Raw genomic sequence first — 19864 nt, 5'->3', positions numbered from 1 at the left:
GCCTATAGCTTCCCGCTTCATCAGGGGGCTTTCCAAACTTTGGAATGGGAATTACAATTGCCTCACACCATATATTTCTTCCAGAGTGGGAGATGGCAGCCTTTATAGGGCCCACTCTATTAAGTGAGAATTCATAACGAATACCATCAACTCGGTGACCAAACATTGCTCAGCAATCTCCCGGTCATCGGAGCAGCAACTCAACAAAATTTCTATCATACTGAGTGTGACAAATTCACAGATTTTCTGTGTGCATGTTGTGTATTTGTATATAAAGTTCCCCTTGATTCCATGGCTATGTAATTTGACATTTTCCCAAGATGCCATGAAATTCAGCATTTCTGGCATGAAATTCACCATTTTGCTGCAGCCAAGTGCTCAACATTTTGTATTTTGTCACCCTACCAGTACTCTGCCTGCAAATGCATCTTTCCTTTCAACTTACCTCACAAAGGAGAATTAATTAGATTTTGATGCAAGCACCCTGCACTATTCTATGGAATAAGGCAGCAGGGCATTGGAGATGCTGGGAGTGAGAGTTGGAGTCCAGCTTGCAGCCAGGGAGGAAGAGAACAAAGGAGATTTCATGGTGATAACATTAATTAATATTGCCATGGAATTTAGTGTTTGTGCTGCAGAATTTAGGATCTACTCATGGGGAATTTGGTTCCATTGGCCCAAAGAATACAACAAGCCCTGATTATTTTATACCAATTCTCTGGCATATATTGCTGACCAAGATAACCCTTTCCTCTCAGAAGAAAATCCTGCGTATAGTTTTCTCTATTGTACCTTGCAAAGTATCTAAATATCTTTACTATTTCACTATTTGGTTTACCCGATTATGAGTTTCTAAAAACTACTTACCAATGTGTTTCTCAAGGAATCTGCATTCATATTCACTGTTCTCTCTGAGACAGGCTCTTCAAAATGCTTATGTATCAAATATTCAAAAGAGGGGACAGTGTCACTGGGGTTTATAAGCCATGCAGCAATCCTTGGATCTAACACAACACAATTAGCCACTAAAAAAAAAAAATATTTTAATCATTCATTTCTGATTTAATAAAAAATGGTTACTGACCTTTTGTAACTGTTGTTCTTCAAGATGTGTTGCTCACGTGCATTCCATATTAGGTGTGTGTGCACAGCATGCACCATTGCCAGAGATTTTTCCCTCAGTGGTATCCATCAGGCCAACTAATACCCTTTGTTGCCGCGTGCTTATGCGCTGATACAAAACACCTCACTAGCCACACAATCTCTCAGTTCTTTCTTGCTGGTTTACTCCAACATAGGGGTGAGAGGGGTGGGACATGAGAAACACATCTCAAAGAACAAAAGGTTAGTAACATTTTCTTCTTTGCTTGCTTGTTCATGGCCATTCCATGTTAGGTAACTCACAAGCAGTACCCCAGGAGGTTGGCTCGAAGTTCATGGACATGCTTGAATCTGGCATTGTCTCTGGGCTGTTGGGTGATGGCACAGTAAGATGTGAAGGTATGTACCAATAACCAGGTTGTGGTCTTGCCCATGTCCTGGACTGAGACCTGTGCAAGGAATGCTACTACCAAAGTCTGGGCTTTTGTGGAGTGAGCAGTTAAGCTGGCTGGAGGTGGGACATTTGCCTGCTTGTAGCAAGCTTGAATACAGGCAGTTATACATGATGAGATCTTCTGGGCTGACATAGGTAGCCCTCTCCTCCTTTCTGCTATTGCTCCGAAGAGTTGTATGGATTTGTGGAATGGTTTAGTCCTCTCAATATAGAAAGTGAGGGCACTCCTAAAGTCCAAAGAGTGAAGATGCCATGCCTCAGAGTTCTCAAGAGATTTTGGGAAGAAGTCTGGCAGAAAATGGCCTGGTTGCTATGGAATTGTGACACCAGCTTTCACAGGAAGGTCGGGTGGGGGTGCAGTTGGACCTTGTCCTTGAAGAACACTGTGTAAGGTAATTCCAACATAAGGGCCTTGATTTCAGAGCACAGGCACCAGCTTCTAATTTACCCCAGGGTGCTCAAAACCCACTCAGCCCCAGGCCCCACCTCTTCCCACCTCCTTCCCTGTTCCATGGTGTGCAGGAGGCACTGGGAGGAAGGAGAAGGAGTTGATCGGTGAGGGCTGGCCAGTGGGTAGGAGTGGGGGTGTAACCCTTCTGCCCATCTGAATTGGCAGCAATAAGGGCCGGGTTCAGTATCTAGGAGTTCTGTTTCAATAACACAATGCAAAACCAGCTCGAGCCCCAGTGACCTGGGCCAATTACATGCCATCCCCCGGGCACCTCTAAGAGGCAATACTTTCCCTCTCACAAGCACGAGTGTAATAAAATCCTTTTAATAAAGGAGGGAAACAATGTGGCATTATGTTGAAGAAACACCACAAACAGGATTCATAACACAAACCATGAACAAAAGACCCACCCCCAAGTAAGTTTGGCAGTGTCCTTTTCCCTGCAAGGTCTTAAGTCCAGCAACGCAAAAAATTACCCGAAGTCCCAAAAGTCCAACACTCCAAAAGTCTCTGTCCCTGGTTAGCGCAGCCCCAGAGTTCAAAAGTTTATCTGCAGAGTTTTACCTCCTAGCCTGAGTGGCAACGAGGGAGAGGGCAGGGGTGTTAAGGGGCACCTTACTTGGTCCGAGGCCGATTGCCCCGTCTCTCCCTGGGGTTCTGCTGCAGCCTTCACCGCGAGCCACTCTGCCAGCCACTCCGCTCCACCAGCCATCCCATGAGCCACTCCAGCCATTCCGCAAACTGCTCTGCTCCACCAGCCACTCCACTCCACCAGCTGTCCCATGAGACACTCCAGCCATTCCGCAAACTGCTCTGCTCTGTCAGCTGCTCAGCAATATATCTTAACACTGCCCCCATTACTTAACACAGCACTCAGTGATTTCAGCTCTTAGTAATTTTAGCTCTTGAGTGATTTCAGCTTGTAGTAGGGGAGCCTCAGTGCTGGTGCACCATTGGCCCAAAGTAAATTCAGCTCAGCAGCCTGTAACTAGACTGCTAATGGAATCAAAATTAGCTCTGATATTCCACAGTGGAGAAAGGAGGGGGTGCAATTTGTGTTTCAGGCCCTCAAAAGGGGCCTATACCAATCAGGTACAAATACCTGTCCCCAGCCTCTCTCAATTCACTGGGTTTTGGAACCCATGTCCTTTGTCTAGCAAGTGCTACTTAGTTGATGGCAAGTCCTTCTGTCATAAAACAGTTCCACTGTCCTTGATTCACACAATCAGGGTAACAACACTTTATTTTTTCTGCCTCAATAACAGAGAAACTGGGGATCCCACAGCAGCCGAAGTGACCATTTGGGCTGCTGTGGGCTCATGCTAGGCGGGATGGGTGTACCTATGCAAACAAGATCAGGTCCTGAAGTTCTTTTCCACAACTCGCCACAATTCACCACCAGATGTCAGAGTAGAGCTCATCCTCACTCTGCTTACAGGGGGGAGATAGGGTAGATTGGCTGTCAATGGTTGCTAAGCACCTGCTAATTTTTCTCCGTGGGCGCCTATGTTTCAGAGGTCCTTCTGGCTGAGGTGATCACCACCAAGAAGACAACCTTCCAAGAGAGAAGCAGCAGTGGGCAAGATGCTAGTGGTTCGAAGGGAAAACCTGTGAGTCTCGACAGAACCAGGGCTAAGTCCCATGGTGGGATCTGCTCATGGACCTGAGAATAGAGTCTCTCCAAACCCTTGATAAAATGTGCCATCATCGCATGGGAGAACACCTACTAGCCATTCACTGGTGGAAGGGAGGCTGAGATTGCTGCTAAGTATACCTTGATAGATGCAAGTGTCAGGCCTTGCTGCTTTAAATGCAGCAAGTAGTCCAAGATAGACTTAAGGAAAAAAGAGAGAGAGAGAGAGTTTGTTGAGACACCCATATCGAGAAGCACTTCCACTTGACCAGCTGGTAGCCCTAGAGGATGGCTTCCTGGTTCTAGCAAGACCTGAGGAACCTGTTTCAAACAGGCCATTTATTCTGGGTTCAGCCATGTAGCATCCATGCAGCTATGTGCAAGGAGATGAGGTTCAGGTGAAGCAACCAGCCCTGGTTTTGTGAGATTAGCTCCAGACACAGTGGAGTTGCTACCAATAGATCCAGGAGCATGGCCAACCAGTGTTCACATGGCCATGCCAGAGCTATTCAAATAACCCTTTCCATGTCCCACTTGACTTTTAGGAGGACCTTGTGAACCAGAGGAATTAGAGAAAAAAGCATAGAATAGGAGATCTTCTGATCATGGGAACATAAAAGCATCAGAGAAAGAACCCCTCCCTGCTTGTTGATATAGAACAGGGGTAGGCTACCTATGGCACGGGTGCCGAAGGTGGCACACGAGCTGGTTTTCAGCGGCACTCACGTTGCCCAGGTCCTGGCCACCGGTCCGGGGGGCTCTGCATTTTAGTTTAATTTTAAATGAAGCTTCTTAAACATTTTAAAAACCTTATTTACTTTACATACAACAATCATTTAGTTACATATTATAGACTTATAGAAAGAGACCTTCTAAAAACGTTAAAATGTATTACTGGCACGGGGAAATCTTAAATTAGAGTGAATAAATGAAGACTCGGCACACCGCTTCTGAAAGGTTGCTGACCCCTGATATAGAACATGGTTGCAATATTGGTTTGTCAGGACTTGCACCACCCCACCTGAGATCTGGGGAAGGAACATTTGGCATACTAAGCGAACCATCCTGAACTCCCTGACATTTATGTGCAGGGACAGTTCTTGGGATCAGAGGCCCTGAGTCCTGAAGTTGTTGAGATGGGCTCCACACTCTAGGTCTGACACATCTGAGATTAAAGACACTGACAGTTGTGGGGGAACAAAGGGCACCCCCATCATTACTGATGTTGGGTCTTTCCACCAGTCCAGGGAGGAAAGGACAGGGGAGGAATTGTGAGCACCAAGTCCAAGTGTTGTCTGCTCGGGGAGAACACTGAAACTAGCCACATCTGGAGGGGTCTGAGGCACAATCTTGCATGCTGAACCATGTAAATACATGTAGCCATGTGCCCCAGTAGCTTGCAGCAAACCCGAGCTGTTGTAATTGGGTGGACCCTGCATTGCATTGTCAGGATATGCTTCTATGGGCACAACATTCTGAAGCATCAGAGCAAGCTGCACAGTGGGGACAGAAGGACGGTGAAGAAATTTGGCAGCATGTGTCCTCTAGAAGAAGAAAGAGGAGTGTCCATGTACTAGCAATGCAGATACAGGTGAGCAATCATTTTCATTTTCTCTCCACAGGTACTAATGCGGAGAGTGGACTAGATGATACATCTGAGGGAAGGGAGGGAAGGCATGAGATGCACTGTCCTAGGAATGGGGGTACCATGACCACAGCTCCCAAGAGAAGAAAGTGGGTGGTGGTGGTGGTCAATGACTCCCTCCTCAGGGGGACTAAGTCCTGCTGTCCTGACCAGGAAACTGAGAAGTGTGCTGCTTGCCAGGAGCTAGGATTCACAATGTGATGGAGAGAATGCTGAGAATCATCAAGCCTTTGGATCACTGCCTCTTCCTGCTTCTCAGTGTGGGCACCAGTGATACTGCCAAGAATGACTTGAGTGGATCACTGCAGACTATGTGGCTTTGGGAACAAGGATAAAGGAGTTTGAGCCACAGGAGGTGTTCTCGTCCATCCTCCCTGTGGAAGGAAAAGGCCTGAGTAGAGACCGTTGGAAGTCAACGAATGGCTAAGTAGGTGATGTCAGAGAGAAGGCTTTGGATTCTTTGACCATGGGATGGCGTTCCAAGAAGGAGGAGTGCTAGGCAGAGACGGGCTCCACCTAACGAACAGAGGTAAGAGCATCTTCGCAAGCAGGCTGGCTTACCTAGTGAGGAGGGCTTTAAACTAGGCTCACCGAGGGAAGGAGACCAGAGTGCTGAGATAAGTGGGGAAGTGGGATACTGGGAGGAAGCAAGAGCAGAAGAGAGCAAGAGTTCACAGATAATCCAGGAAGTTTTTGAAAAGTGTAGGGGACAATTTCCTGGTACAAGTGCTGGAGGAACCAACTAGCGGCAGAATTCTTCTTGACTTGCTGCTCACAAACAGGGAAGAATTAGTAGGGGAAGCAAAAGTGGATGGGAACCTGGGAGGCAGCGACCATGAGATGGTAGAGTTCAGGATCCTGGCACAAGGAAGAAAGGAGAGCAGCAGAATATGGACCCTCAACTTCAGAAAAGCAGATTTTGACTCCCTCGGGGAACTGATGGGCAGAATCCCCTGGGAGAATAACATGGAGGGGAAAGGAGTCCAAGAAAGCTGGCTGTATTTTAAAGAATCCTTATTGAGGTTGCAGGAACAAACCATCCCGATGTGTAGAAAGAATAGCAAATATGGCAGGCGACTAGCTTGGCTTAAGTGAAATCCTTGCTGATCTTAAACACAAAAAAGAAGCTTACAAGAAGTGGAAGACTGGACAAATGACCAGAGAGGAGTATAAAAATATTGTTCAGGCATGCAGGACTGAAATCAGGAACGCCAAATCACACTTGAAGTTGCAGCTAGCAAGAGACGTTAAGAGTAACAAGAAGGGTTTCTTCAGGTATGTTAGCAACAAGAAGAAAGTCAAGGAAAGTGTGGGCCCCTTACTGAATGAGGAAGGCAACCTAGTGACAGAGGATATGGAAAAAGCTAATGTACTCAATGCTTTTTTTGCCTCTGTCTTCATGAACAACGTCAGCTCCCAGACTACTGCATTGGGCAGCACAGTACGGGGAAGAGGTGACCAGCCCTCTGGGGAGAAAGAAGTGGTTAAGGACTATTTAGAAAAACTGGATGAGCACAAGTGCATGGGGCCGGATGCATTGCATCCAAGGGTGCTAAAGGAGTTGGTGGATGTGATTGCAGAGCCATTGGCCATTATCTTTGAAAACTCATGGTGATCGGGGGAGGTCCCAGATGATTGGAAAAAGGCTAATGTAGTGTCCACCTTTAAAAAAGAGAAGGAGGAGGATCCAGGGAACTACAGGCCAGTCAGCCTCTCCTCAGTCCCTGGAAAAGTCATGAAGCAGGTCCTCAAGGAATCAATTCTGAAGCACTTAGAGGAGAGGAAAGTGATCAGGAACAGTCAGCATGGATTCTCCAAGGGCAAGTCATGCCTGACTAACCTAATTGCCTTCTGTGATGAGATAACTGGCTCTGTGGATGAGGGGAAAGCAGTAGATGTGTTATTCCATGACTTTAGCAAAGCTTTTGATACAGTCTCCCACAGTATTCTTGCCAGCAAGTTAAAGAAATATGGGCTGGATGATTGGACTACAAGGTGGACAGAAAGCTGGCTAGACGTGGAGTGGATCAATGGCTCCATGTCTAGTTGGCAGCCTGTATCAAGCGGAGTGCCCCAAGGGTCGGTCCTGGGGCCGGTTTTGTTCAATATCTTCATTAATGATCTGGAGCAGTGGTCCCTAAACTTTTCGTCTGGTGAGTGCCAGACGAAGGACCACTGCGGCGGTGGAGCACCCACCAAAATGCCTCTGAATTTCGGCGGCACTTCGGCAGCAACGCCTCTCGATGATGCCGCTTGCCGTCGACAAGCGACGTCATCGAGAGCATCCCCATCGAAATTCGGGAGCGATGCCTCTCGATGAAATCACTTGTCAATGGCAAGTGGCATCATCGAGAGGCGTCCCCACCGAAATTTGGGGGCGACGCCTCTCAATGACATCACTTGTTGGCAACAAGCATCGTCACCGAGAGGCGTCCCCGCCAAAATGCCGCTGAAATTCAGGGGCATTTCAGCGGGTGCTCTCCCGGGGTCCAGGACGCGGGCACATTAAGATGCACCGTGTTGGGGACCACTGATCTGGACGATAGCGTGGACTGCACCCTCAGCAAGTTTGCAGATGACACTAAGCTGGGAGGAGTGGTACATACACTGGAGGGTAGGGATAGGATACAGAGGGACCTATACAAATTAGAGGATTGGGCCAAAGGAATCTGACGAGGTTCAAAAAGGACAAGTGCGGAATCCTGCACTTAGGATAGAAGAATCCCATGCACTGCTACAGACTAGGGACCAAATGTCTAGGCAGTAGTTCTGCAGAAAAGGACCTAAGGGTTACAGTGGACGAGAAGCTGGATATGAGTCAACAGTGTGCCCTTGCTGCCAAGAAGGCTAATGGCATTTTGGGCTGTATAAGTAGGGGCATTGCCAGCAGATCCAGGGACGTGATCATTCCCCTCTATTTGACATTGGTGAGGCCTCATCTGGAGTACTGTGCCCAATTTTGGGCCCCACATTACAAGAAGAATGTGGAAAAATTGAAAAGAGTCCAGCGGAGGCCAACAAAAATGATTAGGGGGCTGGAGCACATGACTTATGAGAAGACCCTGAGGAACTGGGATTGTTTCATCTGCAGAAGAGAAGAATGAGGGGGGATTTGATAGCTGCGTTCAACTACCTGAAAGGGGGTTCCAAAGAGGATGGATCTAGACTGTTCTCAGTGGTATCTGATGACAGAACAAGGAGTAATGGTCTCAAGTTGCAGTGGGAGAGGTTTAGGTTGGATATTAGAAAAAACTTTTTCACTAGGAGGGTGGTGAAGCACTGGAATGGGTTACCTAGGGAGGTGGTGGAAATCTTCTTCCTTAGAGGTTTTTAAGATCAGGCTTGACAAAGCCCTGGCTGGGATGATTTACTTGGGGAATGGTCCTGTTTTGAGCAGGGGTTTGGACTAGATGACCTCCTGAGGTCCCTTCCAATCCTGATATTCTGTGATTGGCTATCAGGAATGATATGGTCTGAAATTGGGTCTCCGGCAGGAAGGCCATGGCTTAGGTCAAGTCCCTAATAAATCCTATGCTTTGAACTGGGACAAGAGTTGGCTTTTGTTCATTTATCAGCAGACCCAGCACCCAGAAGGTGGCCTGGACAGTGCTGATGCTGTTCTGTACTTGAGCCTCTGACTGACCCTTGATCAGCCAGTTGCTGAGGTACGGGTAGACCTGTATGCCTCACCGTATAAGCAAGGCCACTAATACCACCAAATCCTTTGTGAAAACCCAAGGGGATGCAGAGAGGCCAAACGGTAGGGCGGTGAATTGGTAGTGGTGTTGATTCACAATGAATCTGAGAAATCTTCTGTGGCCATGGAAGACAGAAATGTGGAAGTATGTGTCCTTTAAATAGAGGGTGCTGTACCAGTCCCCTGGATCCAGAGAGGAACGATAGAGGTCATGGAGACCATGCAGAAGCAGACATCTGTTGAGGCAATGCAGGTCCAGAATGGGCTGGAGGGCCCTGCACCCCCCCATCCCGGATTTTGGGATTAGGAAATATTGGGAGTAAAACCTCTTCCCTCTCAAGTCTTGCAGAACCTCTTCCACGACCCCATTTGTAGGAGGGATTGCACCTCTTGGATGAGGTGCTACTCATGAGAAGAGTCCCTGAAGAGGGGCAGGGATGGTGGTTAGTAGGGAGGGGTGGACAAAACTGAAGGGTATAGCCAACTATTACTGCACTTAGTACCCAATGGTCCAATGTTGTGGGAAAAGGGAAGTCGGATCTGAAGTGGTGACGGTGCACCTTCAAAAGGTCCGCTTGGGCCCCTCGGAGTATCTCTGAGACCCTGGCTGGGAGATTGAGGTGGACAGGAATGGTTAGCATAGTTGATAATTTCTGGCGCCAAGAATGAGGAGGCTGCTGGGGCCTGAAGTACTTCCTGGAAGCCAGCAGAGCATAAAGGCCTAAAACCTGGAGGCTGACCCTTGAGTCCTTCAGGCTGTGAATTATCATGTCCATATGCTTTGAGAATAACAAGGAACCTTCGAAGGGGTGGCCCTGGATGGATTGTTGGACTTTGTGAGGAAGTCCCAAGGACAGGAGCCAAGAACAACACCTCATGGTGACAGCGGAGGCCATTATCCTGGCTGCCGACTCAGGTGCATCTAGAGCTGCCTGGAGAGAGATCCTGGCACATTCTTACCTTCTTCCAAAAGGGCAATGAATTTCTGCCTTGAATTTTGAGGCAGTGAGTCCTTAAATTTACACAAGGAGTCCCACAGATTATAGCTGTATCTCCTCAGCAAAGCTACCCGTTGAATAAACCTTTCTTCCAACATGGCCCAGGTCCTTGGCATCTCTTTGTTTGGAGGAAGCGCTCAGCAGGCCCTGCCTGTCTCTCTCATTGGCTGCTGACACAATCAGGGGGTATAAGTGAAAGTGTAAGCAAGGTCTGAATGAACTCTCCCAACAGCTAGTTGGAAAGGGGGAGAGACTTCAGGAACAAACTGTATTTACATGAACACACCTACTCTGCCCTGCTATCCAACAGATAGAGCTGTGTTGCTCAAAGTGATCAACTCTGGCTAGTGTTAGGTTATAAACCACTTTAGTACTGAATGCAGGGGCAGTGAAATGTTATCATCAATGTTGTTCTCTTTACTCATCCTCTTTACTCATACAATAAATGCATCTTGGAGCTCCAAGGGCAGTGTCAGAAAATAACCTACATCTGCAGCCAAGGATGGTTGAGAAGGAGCTGAAGGAGCTGGGCCGCATGAGCACTTGATGAAGCACCAATGGCACAACACAGCTACTGCACACGCGTATCCCGACCAGGCACAGCTATCAAAAATCTCTGATCAGCAGCACCAGGATGCACTGACACCTGAAGTGGAGCACCCACAGGAATTGTGTTTACTATGTCACAAATGAGAGGGTCACCTTAAGCTGAAAGGACCTCATTAAACCAAGCATAGGCGCCAAATTTCTCAGCTCCCGTGCCCACCCACCCCTTTCCCCGCCCCTGGCCCTGCCCAACTCCACCCCATCCCCACCCCTGGCCCCACCCCCATTCCAACCCCATCCCCAAAGTCCCCGCCCTAACTCTGCCCCTCCCTGCCCCTATTGGAATCGTTCCCCAAATCCCTGACCCCGCCTCTTCCCCCAGTGCACCGCGTTCCCCCTCCTGTAACCTCCCTCCCTGCCCTGTGAATCAGCTGTGTTGCTACGCAAGCGCTGGAAGGGAGGGAGGAAGAAGTAGGACGTGGCAGCGGGCTCACAGAGGAGATGGAGGTGAGCGGGAGCAGGGGGGTGGGGTGGGGCCAAGCGGAGCTGCTGGTGGGTGCTGAGCACCCACCAATTTTTTTCTGAGTTGGCACTGATGAAATCAAGGGCTCAAATGTCAGACCCCTGTGAAAGTAAGAGGGGTGGTGACAGGTGTCCCAGCCAGGAGGTGTGGACTCTCCCTAAGGGTCCACAGTTTGGTTTAAACTGTTCCTCCCCATTGTTCAAAGACAGAGCTAAATAGGCTCCATTAGGAGTCTTTTGTTACGTTAATTGCTCACTAAGAGCTGAAAGTCACTAAGGGTTGGGTGGACTCTCAAGAGACTGACTTACAGAGGTCACAGCAGAGAGGCAGGTGGCAGAAAGTGACTGGTGAGAGGAGCGGCAGCCAGTGCAGAGGAGCGGTGGCCGGCGAGGTGGCCAGCCAGAGCAAGTGCTCAGATGGTGGAGCAAGGTGCCTTCTTCCCTGGGTGGGAAGTGAACTTACACAGATTCACCTCTGAAGCCTGGGTCCTCACTGACCAAGAACAACAATTGTGAGTTGGGTACGATGAGGAAGCAGAGGGGGGCACAGTAAAGAACTTTTGGTTGTAGAACTCAAGAACATGAGGTAGAAGACACTGCCCCATGCACTCTGAGGTGGGTGTCCTGCTCACAGTTTTATGATTATGAATCTTGCTGGTGGCATTTTCCCTAATTAATGTTGGGTGACTTCCCTCCTTTCATTACCTTTTCTTTTCTACACTCAGACTCTGTGCTTGTGAATGGGGAAGTATTGCCTCTCATTGGCACTGAGAGGTGGTGTGTAATGTTCCCAGGTTACTGGGTGGGGGCTTGAGCTGATTTTGTGCTGTACTGTTGAAAAGGAACCCCCTAGATATTGAATCTAGCCCTAGTTGCTGCCTGCTCCACCTGGTAGAAGAGTTACATAAATATTCAAACCTGCTCGCTGGCACATACTACTTCTTTTCTGGCCTCTTTGAGGTGGGAGGCCAAGAAGAAAAAGTTTGCCATGTGGCCTTGACTGGACTCATCACAGCCTCATTGATCGGTAAGGCCACTTTGGAGAGAGCTGCTGTAGGCAGAATGTCAATAAGGCTGTGTGGTGTTTCCTTAAGTTCTTCAATCTCCAGTCCCAGGTTCACTGCTGGGCCCTGAAGGCTATTGGGTCCCATGGCAGCCTCATTTGGGGAGGAGGAGGAGGAGGCAGTTTGCACTGGAGGAGGGGCTCCTTCCTCTTCCTCAGCCTCAATGACATCCACAGGAGCCATATCCTGGATGTCAGCACCTGGATTGGTAGCAGAGTTGGGGTGCGGTGCCAGGCAGGAAGAAGCAGAAACCTGACTCTTGAAAACCACCAAGTAAGAGAGACAATGGAAGAGAAGACCCAGTATGAGGGGAAAGCCCCAGAGGTTCAGTAAGGCCACTGTATCGGCCAGTGACCTGCTGGTCTGGTGCCAGCTGGGGGACCAGTACAGAAGTCCAGTGGCATGTAGGCTGGGTATTGGTGGTGACCCTGAGGTTGCACATAGGGTTCCCTTTCAGACTTGGAAGAGGAGTCTTCTCTCAAAGACCATGGCACTGTGGTACCTGCCTCTGCCTCCAGGTGCTGGGGGACCTGTGGCAGACCAGAGATGGTCGGGACATCAGGGTCAGGGATGGCTTGCCTCTAGAGAGTGCTGGAGGGCCCAGTTCCAGGAAGGAGCTTGATGGTCCTTGCTCCTTCCAGTCACTGGAGATAGCAGGTGTCCCATCAGAGTTGAACAGGGAGACCAGGAGAGACCGTAAATCCTTGGATGTTTGAAAAGTCTCTGGGGTTGAAGGGACAGTCAGACTGCTGGTGCCACTGTGGCTTCCGGGTGTGAGCAGAGAGTACCACACCAGACTCAATGCTCTGGGCGGAGTTGACAGTGCCATCATGATGCTAGGAGTGGAAGTGTGGCATGGATCTCACCATGATTCCTTCTCCACCACTTGTCCTTCTTCTGCAACAGTGAGCACCCTCTGCGGGGGCGCTATTTTTTGTGATTTTTCTGCAGCACCAGAGATGTTGAATGGTACCAGGAAGAGCTTGGTCCGGAGGAGCACTTTGCACAAACACCGAAGCGCTCAGTGCCAAAACAGAGCGGCTTGGCTCTGAGGCAGGTATGAGGGCAGCTTCCATGATGATAGTCATCAACCTGATGTGTCTGTCGTTTTTAGTATGGGATCTGAAGTCCTGACAGATCTGGCATTTGTCCTTCACATGAGTTTCCCCCAAGCACTTCAAGCAGCTGGAGTGCGGATTGCTCACGGGCACAGGTTTGCCACAGGAGACACAAGGTTTGAAGCCCGGGGACTGGGGTATGCCTGGAGTGAAGATGTCCCTTGATGATAGGGACTATTTACAGTAACTATATACACTAACACTACTCACAATAACTATATATTCTAAACTATGATAAACTAAGGGTTATAGTCCAAAAACCACTGGGAAGAAGCCTTGCCAAAGCAAGAAGTCATTCAAGCAACTGTCATCTGCGCTAAGAAGGAATTGAAAGTATCTGTGGCTGGTGGTGCCCCTTTTACCAGCGCATAAGCGCACAGCAACAGAGGGTGCTAGAGCCAGCCCAATGGATACCACTGAGCGAAAAATTGCTGGCAACAGCGCACACGGTGTGCACACACCTAACACGGAATGGACATAAGAAAGCACTCAAAGAAGAATATTTCAATTTCATTTACATTATAGCAAAAGACTAAAAAACGGTTTTGCAAAGTAGCATTTTTCCATCTTTTTTGTAGACACATTCCTATGACAATAAAACTAAAATCTAAAGTACAGTCAACACTTTATGACTCAGACTTTTGTTGAGTTCCAGGGAAGAGATGTTTTTAAAAGGTAGAGAATTTAAATTAGAGGTATAAATTGGGTGATACCAATAGTTCAGAGCTGTGTTAGTGAAGAGACAATTACTTACTTGTAATACTACCTGTCTGACTGTATTGTTTGACCAGATTCCTATTCTTCTGGTTCCACTCCTTAGCACAAAAAAGTTGGAACCCCCTAAATCTCAATGAGTTGGGGTTTTTGAAGCCCAGGCTGTTTAGCCCTGTTCTGAAACCAATTACTAATGCCTTAGTACTCCCTGGATCATTCCACTGTAGTTCCTTCAAGAGAGGGAAGTGGAGTTATCCCTAAATTCTAAGTGTAACTAGCAGTCAATAAATCTTTATAAGATAGGGGGAGTCCATCAGAAAAAAAGAATTATCTTTTGAAAAATATTGCCTCCTTCTCAACTGTTAGGGGACAGGTGGATGAGTAGGAATCCGGTCAGAAGACATCTTCCAAGAAGCACAATTACAGGTTATCCTTTCTCTTAGAAAGTTATAGTACCTGGATTCCTATGCTTAAAAACTAAAATATATGAGGAGAGTTTTCCATGAATCCATAGATTTTCCAATCATAGAAGAACAAAGGAACCATACCAAGGGAAAGAAGTTACTCACCTTGTGCGGTAATGAGGGTTCTTTGAGATGTGTCCCTCTGTGGTTGCTCCACTGTACATGGGTCTGCATCCTTGCTCTGCTGATCGGACAACTTTAGTAGCAGTGTCCATTCCACGTGTGCATGTGCTGCTCCTCGCCTACCATAAGGTTAGCCAGCATGCACAGGCAAACCCTCCTCTATTCCTTCTGTACCACAGAGTCAAGGGAAGCTTAAAATTAGCAATTCTAAAAGAGTTAATCTGTGAACAAACAGCTCCAGCTCCATCTCTAGCCAGGGATGGTGGAGAAGGAACTGAGGAGGGTTCGCCCAGGCACGCTGGATAGTCTCGTGGCAGGCGAGGAGCAGTGCATGCGCAGACTGAATGGATACTACTACCAAAATTCTCTGATCAGCAGCACAGGGACACATATATATCTACAGTGGAGCACCCATCATGACACTATTCAAAGAAGAATCATGGAGACTTCCAAAATGATAAGGACTGCCATACTGGGTCAGACCAATGGTCCATATAGCCCAGTATCCTGTCTCTAACAATGGCAGGTACCAGAACTTCAGAAGGAATATAGAGAACAGGACAATTTTGGAGAAATTTACTCCTATATTCCCCTCCCAGCCTCTGACAGTCAGATATTTAGGGTTGTGTAGTTGATTAGCAGTAGTCCCTCCCACTCTGGGTCAGTGGGAGGCCACTCTGCCTCACTATGTCACTGGGCATTGCTCACTGTCAGGGAATTAGCAGAGCACTGCACAGCCTATGGCTCTGGCCTGCAGTCCAGGCAGAGCAGCAAATGAGTCTCTGAGCCCCAGATCCTCAAGCAGAGCGAGGCACGAACCAGTCTATGACTCCTGCCTATAGTTAGGGCAGAGCAGCAAATGGCCTGCAATCTGGGCAGAGCAGCACACAAGTCTGTGAGCCCCGATCCAGAAAGAGTGGGTAAGTGTCAGTTCTGATGTGTGATTCTGTCTTTAAAATTACATGTTACACTATTAATGTCACTGTATAAATGTTTTAATAAAGAATATTCATTATCACTTATACATTGGTTTCAATGGGAGTTTTGCCAATGCAAAGACTGCATAATTAGGCACAAAGCATCTTACCTTGTTTCCAGTTAATATCATCACCAAAAACATGAAGCAGTGTTCTCAAAAAATCCTTTGCATTGAAGCAAATAACAGTACAGTGTAGTATTTGAAATAGTATTTCCCTGTATAAGGATATAAAAATAAATTCACTGAGCATTTCATTTTATCGTTTCATATTACTGAATGCAAAATTTACATTATGTACATTTCTGTTGAACATGAATTAATATCACTTATTTAGTTAAAACAAATAAGGATTCTTACTTCTTGTACAAATAGGCTATCGGAGGTTAGAAATAAATGTTTCCCTCTCCCTCCCCATTGCTTCTGCTGAGCAATGAATAGGAAAACAAGATTGTATTTTCATTTTACTAAGTTAATATTTTTTTTCTAAATTATGGTTTTCAAATTACAACCACTTAGTTGATATGCTTTCATAAGAGAACCTTGTGCAGTAACTGAGGTTCTTTGAGAAGTGTGTCCCTGTGGGTGCTCCACTCCAGGTGATGGTGCGTCCCAGCGCCTTTGATTGGAGATCTTCGATAGCAATGCTTAGCCAGGCTGCGCATGCACAGCTGCTGTCTCGTGGCATCGTTGGAGTCTGTTCAGCGCGTGCACAGCATGACTCCCTCAGTTCCTGCTCTTCCGTAGAGTTCTCTTTTTTTAAACTCCAAAGTAGAGTGGAGGAGGGTGGGTAGTGGAGCATCCACAGGGACACACATCTCAAAGAACCTTAGTTACTGCACAAGGTGAGTAACTTTCTCTACTTCTTCAAGTGCTGTCCCTGTGGGTGCTCCACTCGAGGTGAATGTAGAGCAGTACCCACTACGGTTGGGATTTTGGAGTTATGTGCATGGTAGCAGCGGAGAGGACAGTAAGGCCTAGTATGGCATCCGCCCTGGGGACTTGTGTAATGGCATAATGCTTGGCAAAGGTATGGTCTGAGGCCCATGTGATCGCTTTACAAATATCCAGAATGGGTACATTATGCAGGAATGCGACAGGTTGTTAACATGGGTCAAGTAGACTGTGACCGGACTCTGGCAGGGACTTCTATGTTCTGGGTTTGGTAGCATGATCAAATACAATCCATATCCACTTGGAAAGTCATTATTGGATATAGCGGCACCTTTGGATCATTCAGTTGTGGAGACAAAGAGTCTAGGTGATTTATGAAATGAAATAAATAAATAAATATTTCAGTGACTCAAATTTGCATTTCTTTCACTCGCTCTTCTAGCCGATGTGATACTAGGAATGCTACCCTCACTGACATGTGTAGTAAAAAGCAGGTAGCAATGGGTTCAAAGGAGGCCTCATGAGGCCCCAGAGCACTAGCTTCAGATCCCACATGGGCATGGGAGTGTGTACTTCAGGGTGAAGGTTCTGAAGCCCCATGACAAAAAGTGTTTGGATGTGTAAATGCTGAGAATCCTTTGATTTTATCGTGGGAAGCATTAATTGCTGTGAGATGCACTTTTATAGAGCTGAACGATAGCCCCAAGTTCTTGAGCTCTACCAGATAGTCCAGCACTATAGGAAGGGATGCAGTGCAGGGAGTGAGCCCTTTATGGAGACACCATATGGACAAACATTTACACTTTTGAAGAAACATATTGCGTGTGGAGTCCCATCTGCTGTTCAGCAATGTGTTTGATCTGTTCCAAACAGGCTAACTTGGAACCATGGAGGAGCCACGCTTTGAGATGGAGCTTCTGCAGCTCTGGATGGAGGATCTGACTGTCATTGGGATAGGAGGTCTGTTCTCATTGGAGAGTCTGTGGAGGACAGACTGATGCACAGCAGATAAGGGTACCAGTTCTGCCTGGATATGTGCTGGGGCAATTAAGATAATGTTGGCTTTGTTGTCCCTGACCTTGCGTAGGACCCTGTGTATTAGTGGGATTAGTGGGAATGCATACATAAAAGAGTCTTGTTCCACCGAATCAGGAAAGAATTCCCCAGAGCATGGGGGCCAAGCATCACTCTGGAGCAAAAGAGAGGGCATTTGCAGTTCTGTGTTGTGGCAAATAGGTTGATAGACGGGAATCCCCATAGATGGAATATTGTCGAGTTCAGTTCCCATTCGTGGTCCTGTGAAAATCATCTACCTTGTGTATCAGCTGTAGTATTTGGACATCCCGGTAGATATGAAGCGGAGATGTTGATGTGATGCTGGATGCACCAGTTCCACAGTTTCATCGCTTCCATGCAATTGGGCCCTGCCTTGTCTGTTGATGTAAAACCTGCATATGATATTGTCTGTCATTATTCGGATTGATTTGTTTCTTATGAGCAGCAGGAAGTAAAGGCAGGCATTCTATACTGCTCTGAGTTCTAGAAGGTTGATATGTTGCCTTCCTTGTATTGTGTGGTGGTCAAGGTGTGCTACCCAGCCCAATAGGGAGGCATCTGTAGTGATCATGATGGATGGAAGTCTGTGGTCGGTTCCAACTGGGATGGAAAGCACTTGGGAGAAGGTTTATGTATGCCCTTCTCCAATCCCGGTAGGAGAGATTTCTCCATAAGGATAATTTTCAGGTGCAGGTCTCGGTCGCACTGGACCTTCGCCTTCAAGTTGTTACAGTGGGTGCACTTGGGTGGAATGTGCATCTTTCCAAGTCACAGAGTGAATGTCCGCTTGAGCGCGGCATGGCCTCTTTGCAGGAGCCACGTCTTTTAAAACCAGGAGAGCCTGACATGTTGAAATAAAAACCGAGAGGTCACGGTGGACCAAAAATTACAAAGCAGGGTTTTCGTTCCGCAGGGAGCAGAAAACTTGAAGAAAAAAAATGATGGGAAAAGGTTTTTTTTTTAAAAAACTATTAACTAACTTATCTAAATGGAAGGGTAAAACTGGGTTAATTGTATCTAATTTTTCTGTCAATAGGGGAAGAAACTACAGCACTGCCCCGAGCTCCATCTTCAGGCAAGGACGGTAGAGAAGGAACTGAGGGGTTGTGATGTGTGTACACTGAACAGACTCCACCGATGCTGCACGACAGAAGCTGCACATGCATGGCCTGACCAGGCACTGCTACCAAAGATCTCCAATCAATGGCACCGGGACGCACTGTCACCTGGAGTGGAGCACCCACAGAGACAGAACTCAAAGAAAAATATTTCAGTGACTCTTAAATTTAAAAGACTCAGAAGAGATGTTTAAGCATTCCAAAAATAGTGTATAATTTATTTATATTCCCAGACAAAGCAATTATGTTAAAATGGAGTCCAGGTTGATAGAACATATCAGCAATTTAAAGGAAAATACATTACAGGATGTAATTAGCACTCAACCCAGCAGTATAAATCAAGGAAATTCTTGAACTCAAAAGAAATCCAAACATGTTAAGCTTTGGAAATGCAATTAGGGCATCCAAAGCAATGTAACTTTGTCCTGTAGTGGCAGCATACAGTGATCATATGATTAAGGCATTTTAATGTCTGTGGCCCCAGATTTCTTTAAACTGATATTTAAAGACAGATAGTTTTCCTCCTCATGGTATCACTACAGGGCAGAGTTAATATATGCTGGGTGTCCTGTGTTCAACCTCCCTTGAAGAAGAAACTTGCAGTTATGAAGAAAAATAGTAAAAATGACTATTAATCCTAAAAAAAAAAATCATCAAATGTGGTCTACACACAAAATGTCAGGAGTTTTAAAAACGAGAGGTTTAAAGCATCTGCATTTTTCTGTTATTAAGAGAATCTGAGTTCAAATAAAATCCAACACCGGGTGCTAAATTTTTTAATGGCCCGTTTCTCAGCCATTCCTAGACTAATTAACAGATTCACTTATAAATTCTCAGAAAATTCTATACTCAAAGAAGTGTAATTTTAGGAAGGATATCATGTATTCTTAGACAACAAAGGGATTAAAAATCCCACTTTAAGTGCAAAACTCAACACAACTGGCATCTCCATAACAAACTTAACCATGCTAACGGTGCTACGATAATTAAATCAGCGGTTTATGCAGGCAGATTAGTGAAATCATGATGTAATATAAAATGGTTAATATTTTAACACTGTACAAAGTGATATTTAAATATAGCCTGCTCATTGCTATAAGATCCCTTGGGAATAGCATAAGCATATCACACTACTTTTCATCCTTCTCAAACTGCTTACAGTTTGTCTGCCTGTGCTGTATTTTAAGAATTTATGATGCACAGTTATAAAAAGCAGGGACATTTATGTAGACTTTGCTATGAATCAAAACTAGGATGTCACTAAAAAGAGTTCTCATGGACAAAAAAGAT

The 19864-nt window shown here is 46.6% G+C and overlaps 1 protein-coding gene across 1 annotated transcript in view; it reads right to left on the bottom strand.

Moving 5' to 3' along the window:
• Positions 1–19864, bottom strand: part of POLN (DNA polymerase nu) — a 180488-nt gene that overhangs the window by 120123 nt on the left and 40501 nt on the right. Inside the window, exons 9-10 of the mRNA XM_050945516.1 lie at positions 15618–15724; positions 868–1025 (exon numbers count right to left, since the gene is read on the bottom strand). Coding sequence (XP_050801473.1) covers positions 868–1025; positions 15618–15724 — 265 coding nt within the window. The remainder of the gene's footprint in view (positions 1–867; positions 1026–15617; positions 15725–19864) is intronic.

This window comes from Gopherus flavomarginatus, chromosome 3 (assembly GCF_025201925.1).
Source record: "Gopherus flavomarginatus isolate rGopFla2 chromosome 3, rGopFla2.mat.asm, whole genome shotgun sequence".
Classification (NCBI taxonomy): Eukaryota; Metazoa; Chordata; order Testudines; family Testudinidae; genus Gopherus; species Gopherus flavomarginatus.
Note: the sequence above shows the minus strand (reverse complement) of the source record. Positions and strands in the feature narration are given on the sequence as shown.